Source organism: Rhinatrema bivittatum, chromosome 4 (assembly GCF_901001135.1).
Source record: "Rhinatrema bivittatum chromosome 4, aRhiBiv1.1, whole genome shotgun sequence".
Taxonomy (NCBI): Eukaryota; Metazoa; Chordata; class Amphibia; order Gymnophiona; family Rhinatrematidae; genus Rhinatrema; species Rhinatrema bivittatum.
Window position 1 is genome coordinate 5,064,751 of NC_042618.1, and position 8,884 is coordinate 5,073,634.

General features: G+C 47.8%; 1 protein-coding gene across 17 annotated transcripts in view; it reads left to right on the forward strand.

Annotated features, from left to right (window-relative positions):
* Nucleotides 1-6,040, forward strand: part of NRXN3 (neurexin 3) — a 2,187,333-nt gene extending 2,181,293 nt beyond the window's left edge. For 14 of the 17 annotated variants that reach the window (XM_029597682.1, XM_029597679.1, XM_029597681.1 and 11 more), the window contains one exon: nucleotides 5,238-6,040. In XM_029597682.1, the coding sequence (XP_029453542.1) occupies nucleotides 5,238-5,539 (302 nt within the window). In that variant the 3' untranslated portion in view covers nucleotides 5,540-6,040. Of the gene's footprint in view, nucleotides 1-4,613 lie in introns of all 17 variants that reach the window. The other 3 variants (XM_029597677.1, XM_029597678.1, XM_029597694.1) reach the window with 2 other exon arrangements.
* The last annotated feature ends 2,844 nt before the right edge of the window (nucleotides 6,041-8,884 follow it).

The following is an 8,884-nucleotide window of genomic DNA, read 5'->3' on the forward strand; positions in this document are numbered from 1 at the left end:
GGGTATGGAGACAGACACAGATAGTTCTTTTATTAGACAGGTTAGTAGAACCACCAGAGGTGGCAGTAGTGAGCTGATGTGCCCGGCAGGGCTGAAGTCCCTCAGGTACTGGAACAGCGATCCCAGGGTGGCTGAGCTGTAGAGAAACTATAGATAGTGAGTAGACAGGGTATGTTGTGTTCATAGCCAGAACTGGATGACTAAACTCACATAAGGTCTTAAGGATGCTCAGTAGCTGGAAAGGGTTTGGCCCTCGAGGAGCGAGTACCTGGTTCCAGGGAAAGCTCTGAGAGAACGATGGTACCTCACAAATGTCTGTATCTGCGATAGCTTCCAGGCAGTAGAGAATCTTGAGAGTGTTCAGGAACATGGGCCCTTGAGGAGCGAGTACCGATTCCTATCTGCAATCTGAAATAAAAGAGCGAGGCCCCCGAGGAGCGGGTACCTCTGGTAAGTCCAAGGAAGCAGAGTAGCTTGGAACTAATCTCTTGCTAACTCGATCCGTTAGCAAATACTGAGACCTTTTATATTGGAAGCGGAAGACGTCATCTCAGGGGAATGCCCCCGAGGTTTGCGCCCTTGATGGTACATCAATCGGAGCGTGCGAGCGCACGCGCCCTACATCAGGCAACATGGTGGATCCGCAGCGTCGTGCCGGCCCGGGGACACCGGAGGGAGACGGCAAGAAGACGCCGCGGCAGCTATCTGTCCATCAGACCCGGAGGGAGTCGCCACAGAGGTAAAAGGGCGGAGTGAGGGCTTCGAGCAGCGACTGACGCAACACGTACATTCCTGATTGCCTGCATCGAGTTCTTCTAGCCCAAGCACCCCTACAGAAAGTTTGTGCCATTGCAAACCATTAACATTTCAGGCATCTGGTTTTTGCTAAGACCTTGCAGCTGCTGATCCAGAGAACAGCAGGGGATGAGAGTGGTTTGGGGCCATGTTCGAGATTCTCAATAAAGGGAGCCGAGGAGAGCATTACATGGCAGGGGCCAGGAATTACCACGGACGTCTGCTGTTTTCTACCACTCAACACTATAGCTAATGTGAAAGAGAAAGACAACTGTACAGTCCTCTCCCACAGTGCAAGGGCATGCTTCTGGCAGAGGGAAGCAGTGCTAGGAATTAGACCGTAGCTTTTCAAAGATAAAGACACTTCAGATGCAATCGATGGCCGATTAAAAACCTGCCAACCTTATTACTGCAGTTGTATGTCACAGATGGTGCATTAAAATTGTAGATGAATGTCATTTAATAATAGCGGATATCCAATCCTAATATCACCTAAAGGGATGCTAGCAAGCCTTGCTCAACAGATCTAATATACCTTTCCGAGTCTTGTAACAGACAGTTTGGTTTCCCATAAGATCCCATGTTTTTCCTCTCCACTTCTCAGGTTCCTAGGGACCCTAGTTGAGGAGGTGGCCTCATCAGCCCTGGGTAGGCTCAGCTTTCCTCGTCAGTGGTAAAGTAGGCCTCCAGGGCCCGAGAAAGGAGCAGAAAGCCCCTGCTGTGTGTCACCTTCAGAGGAGTGCAAAAGGTGGCAACGGTGAAAACTGTGCGGGCTGGCAGAGCTCAGTGAGGTTCCTCCCTCCTCAACAACAGATGCCAGACAAAATTATTCAAATTATGTTTTAATGGGCAGTGAGAGCCATTTGGATGGGAGAGCAAGGGAACGTTCTTTCATTTGGCACACGATAAAACTGCAGAACTTGTTGCCGGAGGATGTGGTCAAGGTTAATAGGTAGAGCTGGATGTAAAACAGGTTTGAACAAGTTTCTGGAGGACAGGACCATTAACAGTCATTTGCCAGGCAGGTATGGGGATTGCCAGCACTTTACTGCTAGGAATGAGCAACAGGGACTGGATCTACCCATGAGGATCAGCCAAATGCTTCTAAGTGACCCAGACTGGCCAGTGTTGGAGACAAGATCCTGAGCTCACTGGACAATCATTCTGATCCGATATGGCATTTCTTATGTTCTTGTGCTCGGGCATGGCATTAGAAGCAGAGTACTCCCTGGTCACATGTCCACATATTACATATTACGGCTTATGGCTCATGGTCTCATCCTGGTAATTGTTATCACAATAAGAAGACAGCAGCATCAGGATTCACTGACATCTGCATGTTGATGCTTTCTTTCTGCTGTTCTAGTGAAATCAGTTATAGTGGGGTACATCCAATTTACAAATGGTAGAAGTCGAGCTTTCATCATCTGGTTTGGCTCCTGCCAGGTATTTTGATAGTCTTCTGAATTTATATTGAAATGAAAATGTAAAACTGCAGCAAAATGGTACTTAATAGGTAGCCCTATTGGTTTGTAAGAGTGTTTGAATTCCCAGGATGCAATGCAGGAAATGTTGTGATTGTGCTTTGGATGTTCGATACAAGTAAATAACTCATTCAAGGCAGGACGGGGACTGATTATCCTAAAGGTTGAAATATTGCCATAGGATAACAGTCTGCCAAGCTGAGATGGGTACTGCAAGGGAGCCAAGTCTGCTGGCTGGTGGGACAGAGGAGGCAGCTTCAGCTTTGAGGTGGGAAGAGGAACAGTGCTGGGGTTTTTCGTGTCTGAAGCCGTTTCCTGTCCATCTCTTAGCTGACTCGCCCCAGTAAGCCGACTGGAGAGAGAGGAGAAAAAAAAGCAGATTCGGGCCAACGAAATGTGCTAAAAATGGGCATCCAAACTGGGCGTCTGTTTTTCCTAACCCGCGAGGCGATACGCAAATGAACAGCCACTCGAAAAAGAGCATTGTGTGTCCCTGGCACGTCCTTGGCATCGTGCGCAGGGGAGAGGTGGCTCTGCGCACAGCCATGGGTTAGGGAAATGAAGGTCGGTAAATAGAGCGTCCATTTTCCTAACCTGAGCCCCGTCAAAGACTTTCTTTTTTTTTCATACTGCTACTTTCTGTGGTTCCTCCTACTTAATACTGTGACGATATTGAGTCAGAGGAACCACAGAAAGCAGTATTTCTGCTTTTCTGTTGATGGTTTGGGGGGCACCTCAAGACTTTTCATCATCTCCGGGGCTGGCGTTAATTTTTGAGGGTTAAAATGTGCGCGTTGGGTGCACCGTGATTTTTTTTACTAGCTAACAGCCTCATCGACGTGGCATTTACGTGTGGTGAGCGCTATTAGCTACGTGCAGGTTTGGACACGCGTTTTGAACGTGCAGATCCCATTATTGCATCGGGAGTTATCCTAGTGCGTCCAAAACATGCACTAGGCTGAGCGCACTGTATGCCATCGGCCCCATTGTAACCAGCAAGTTCTGTGCAATTCTTCCAAAGTGGATAACAGTGGAAGCAGTCACATATCTCTTGTGAGCAGCTTCCATATCAAAGATAATCTCATGCACACAGTAGGAGACAAGCATGGGATTTCTGAGATTCTTCCAAAAATGACCACAGCCAGAGGTCCAGAGTGCACACGAGAGCTTTATAGGATTTTAGAATAACAATATAAAAGTAAGCTTTATTTTCCTATCGGTGTAATGGTATACAAACCTTAGAGATATTCCTGGTTTAGGGGCATTATAGGTGTGAGTTTTTCTGTTGTATTCTCCTGTCCAGCAGCAAAGCCTCAATATACAACTTTGGTACATGGGTCGTTTCAGTGTATTTGGTACATTTTTTAATGGGTTGTGGGGGTCTGTGGCTCTAGAACCACTGGTGTTTTTCCATTGGTGGAAAAGGACCAATACAGCTAATCTAATGCTCCTTTTTCACTAAGGAATTTGACTTTTGATTTTTTTTTTTAAATGTAGTTATCTTTTACAAGCAAATGGAGCACGGAGCTGAGGGTGTGTTCCTTCATGAGCTGATAACCTCCAATCACCGGGTAGTCAGCATCCGCTATCAGGGCAGCAGGGAACCCAGCCCCTGTGTCAGACTCTGCTCCAGTGGAGCAGTCACAGAGTGCATGAAACACGTTCACGTTTTCAACTAATAAATTCAGCACGTCTCCATTAAAAGGTCACAGCACGGCTGCACCCCAGTAGCAAAGAGCTCTCGTGGTCACAAGGGCCAGAGTGAAATGGAACGAGTATTTGTAGCCCGTCCCATCGTACCTGTGTGATGCAGTTATCCGTTGACTGAGACCATGGGGACATCTTCCACAGTCGTAATTTAAGGTTCTTCCCTTTTGAGTTGGAAAGCAGCTTATCTTGGGGATGCACTTGAAAGGGGTTTCCCATGCATTTGCGGGCAAAGTTAGATGAAGGCTGCAGGCATTAACTTCCTCTCTTCCAGCAGTGGAAGGCAGCAGCAGTTACGTGGCAGTCCCCGGGTGCACGCTTGTCCTGCAGTCGGAGTGCTTCTGCCGCTAGGTCCAGCTCTTTCTGCTAGCAGGACACGAACAGGTTATCACTTGAGAGTACCTGACAAGCCAATGGCCTGAGCACCAGATCTGGGGGGATCACGAAAAGAGGAGCGCATGGGGGAGAGCTGATGGGCAGAGGGAGGAGGAGGAGAAGTGTGGGAGTGGCAGGAGAGCATTTGCCATCCTGCCCCAGCTTTAGCCTGGGAGGTGAGGGACTTGACCGTGATGCTCTGGGAACAAGTTGTTTACTAATCTTCTCTTCTTCTTCTCTTTTGAATCCCAGGAGGTGAATTAGTGATCCCTGTCCTTGTAGAAGACCCCTTAGCTACCCCTCCTCTAGCTACTCGTGCACCTTTCATTACACTCCCCCCTACCTCTCGCCCCCTCCTCACCATTATTGAGACCACCAAAGATTCCCTGTCCATGACCTCTGAGGCGGGGTTACCTTGCTTGTCGGACCAAGGCAGCGATGCTTGTGATGATGATGGCTTGGTGATATCTGGGTATGGCTCAGGGGAAACCTTTGACTCTAACCTGCCCCCTACTGATGATGAAGATTTTTACACCACCTTCTCCTTGGTAACAGATAAGAGTCTTTCCACATCAGGCTTCGAAGGTGGCTACAAAGCACATGCGCCCAAGTGGGAATCCAAGGACTTTAGACCTAAGAAAGGCTCCGAAATTGGTAGGACTTCTACCACATCTTTGCCCCCCGAGCTGATCCGCTCCACAGCTTCGTCCTCGGCTAAGATGGTACCCAAATTGCCAGCCGGCAAATTGAATAACCGTGAGCTCAAACCCCAGCCTGACCTAGTCTTGCTACCGTTTCCCACTGCCGCTGAGCTAGACAGCACAAAGGTGAAGAGTTCCCTAGTAACTTCCCCCATGTTCCGTAATGTGCCCACAGCAAACCCCACAGAGCCGGGAATCAGACGGGTTCCGGGGGCCTCGGAGGTGGTCCGCGAGTCCAGCAGCACCACGGGGATGGTCATCGGCATTGTGGCTGCCGCCGCGCTCTGCATCCTCATCCTCCTGTACGCCATGTACAAGTACAGGAACAGGGACGAGGGCTCCTATCAGGTGGACGAGACTCGGAATTATATCAGCAACTCGGCGCAGAGCAACGGCACGTTGGTGAAGGAGAAGCAGCAGGGCGCCAAGAGCGGCCACAAGAAACCGAAAAACAAGGACAAAGAGTATTATGTGTAAAATCCAAAAGACATTTTCAGCTAACTGTGCAATTGCAACTGACTGGCAGGTCTGTCCTGCAGTGTGACGGGTGGGCAGTACAGAACAGCCCAGCTGTCCAACGTTTCCACTGACACTGGAGACGATGAACTGTGCTCTTACTGTAATATAAAGCACACTAGAGACCTTTGCCAAGTGGCATGAAAGCTACACAACTTAGCGGACCTAAAGTTTCCATCTAGGCCAATGGGAACTTGCAGCAAAATGCAGTACACGACTGTTCATGACTTCTTTACTCCCAGCGAGTCCTACCTGCGACCTTACTGTGTTGCGGTCCTGTACTTTTTGGTTTTCTTTGTTTAAAATTTACTTCTAACATTCTGAACAAAAAACAAAAAGAAAAAAAAAACCTACATGGATAAGCTAGAAAATAAAATGTGTGGTCCAGTAACTTTAGGGATCTTGAAAGATGCAGATGTAAAAGTCTTATTTAGGTACAAAATAAAGAAATGAATAAAAAGGTCTTTTGTTTGGAGAGAGTGAGGGTGAACGAGATGTGGCCATGCCAGGTTCCGGTGTCACTGTGCTCCGTTGCTCATCTTTTGCAACGAACCAGACAGTGAGTTCGAACCTCTGGGAGGCAGGGCTGGGTGGCTTCAGCATTTTGAAGTGGGGCAGGCCCAGCCTGCATGCCGTCAGCACTCTGGCGGGAAGCCACGACCACAAGAGCTAACATGGCCATTTCTCAGCCTTCTGGGTTCATGACTTGTTACAATGCATGCAAAGAAATTGAGTTTTTGTTTGGTGGGGGTTTTTTTTAAATCCAAATAAAAAAAAACAAAACTTGAGGATGAAGATTTGTGGGAGTTCAACTTGTGACAGTACACAGTAAAAGTCACAACCGCCAAACTAGCTAAGAGGAACCAATGTACTGGTCTGGGGGCCTTTTTTTTCATGTATGATCATTTGATTTGGTAGCTCGTTTGTTACTGGCCCTCTGTTTTCATCCCCCCCAAGTCCTTCCTCTTCCCCTTTTTTATAACAAAACAATAATATGAATAATTTAAGAAAGCTGTTGTGACAAAACGACTAATAAGTCTACAAACAAAAGAGGAATTGACTACTAGAGTAATATATATACCTAGAGCTATATACAGAGATATTTATTATGGCGTTGGCGTGCCTGTTGGAAGACTGATGCAGTAGCTCTCCTGTCCAAGGCTCCTTCCTGAGTTGACAGTGAGCAGGTTGCCACTTGCAGATCTACTGGCGGGAAGGTGGGAGGGGGGCTTAAGATTACAACTTTGTCACAGTTGCCTCCCGCTGAGAGAGAAGACACACAAAGAAAGCGTTATCAAGCCTTGTTTACAGACGTTATTACTTTTCCTTGATTGTTTTTTTGCTGGAGTACAATTCCGTTGTGTATAATTTGAGTTCCGCATTTTTTCTTTCAAGATGTTTTGGAAGGGGTAACCTCATTGTACAGAGCAATGAACCAACCGGTGGTGGTTTCCTAGGCCCTTCCTGTTCGTGCAGGAAGAGCAAAAGAATCGGAGGAATATGCAGCGGGAAAAACAAAAGCTAAGAGAGGGTGACTTGGGGGATATCTGCAGTGTATAAAATGTTAGGGGGGGGGAGGGGCGGGTATTTTGGTAAAGAGAAAATAAGTCAGCTGCTTTGGTGTTGGTCGCCTACCCTTGCTGGTCTTGGTAAGCCTGGCAGGGCTCTGTGGGTCCCCCAGTGCCGCAACCGAGAAGACGCCTTGACAGCCCAGCAAGGAAAGGACGTGGCAGCTCCTGGCGATGGACGTGTGCGGGGACGGAGTTTTCCTTAGGGTAGATACAGTCTTATTTTTATTTTTACAACAGTAAAGCAGCTGTGTTTTACAGGTATGAAAGCACGATTTTAGAGAACTTAATTGGCTGAAAACCATGCGGGGTTGATTATATCTCGTTGTCTGTATAAGATTGCTGTTCTTGGAGTCTTGAAGTCTTGTGAAACCAATTTTCTGCTTCCTTATTTTTCCCCATTATTATTATTATTATTATTATTATTATTAATTTGAGGGCGATTAAAACAAACCTTTTTGTTACATTTTGTGTATCTTTTTCTTGAGCAGCTTTGGATGACCATGTGCATACTTTCTTCTTGTTTTATATACAGAAATCCGAAGTATCCCATTCACCTTTCTGTGCTGTTACTGCTGCTGTCTTTTTTTTTTCCTTCTTTCTCCTTCCCTGAGAGGTTTATTTTTCTTATTTGAATTTTCGTTAAAGGATATGCTTAGCAATAAACTGTTCTTCCCAAAGTCCTCCTGTCGATGTACATTTATTTAAAAGGACGCAGGCTGGCCAGGAAATGGGTCCTGGCCAGGGGTAGAAGCTGTGCAGCCAAGATCCCGAAGCAGCAGCCAGCACCTCACACTGATATTGGACGCCTGCGGCTCTTCCTTCCCGAGGGGGCCGATGCAAGACGTTTTGCGGAAAGCGGGCACCATGCAATAGGCAAATCAGGGGGTCACGCTAGCAAGGAGGCTCTAGGGTCGCTTGCGCGACCTTAGCGCCTCCTTGCTAACGCGACCCCGCGGCAGTTGCCGGTTATGAAAACTGATGCCGATAAACTCGGCATAAGCGTCGGTCTTCATAACTCGGTGTGCCGAGGTAATTTTTTTTTATTGGAGACGTACTGAAAAGCAGTTTTTTCCTGCTTTTCTGTATTTCTTTTCAATGCGCTGAGCTATTGATGCCTGCTCCAGGCAGGCGTTCATATCTGAGCGATAAATGTGCGTCTGAGACGCACATTTATCTTTTTGCATTGGAGTGAATGAGTAATAGCCTCATTCGCATGCATTTGCATATGATGAGCGCTAACTCATTCACTCCGCGTCGGACGCGCGTTAAATGGGCGCTAATCCTTTTATTGCATTAGGGGGTGGATTAGCGCCTATTTAACCCGCGTCCGACAGCAGGTTAAACAGTGCGCTCGTGTGAGCGCCCTGTATTGCATCGGCCCCTGAGACTGGAAAGAGCTCAGGGTAACACGTGAAGAGTCTGAGAGGGGGAATGGGACTTCTTGACCTCCTGATTGCTTGCTTATGCTTTCTTTCCCTCTGTATGCCAGGGGGCTGTCTGGGATTCCAGGGTTACCAGAGGGAGCGGCCGAGGCAGTTCTGTTGCAGCTTCTCAGAGGAAAGCAGGCCGTGTCCATGCCTGCAGTGAAGCAGAGTCTGAAACAGGAGGCCTGCCCAGTGTGCTAGGGGTGGTCTGGAGCCACGTCAGAAACTCAATGCGGCTCCCCTAGCTTTCTTCAAGACCATGTTAGGTGTGTGTGCAGTGGCCACGGTTCGAGTGGACTTGCTCCTAGACT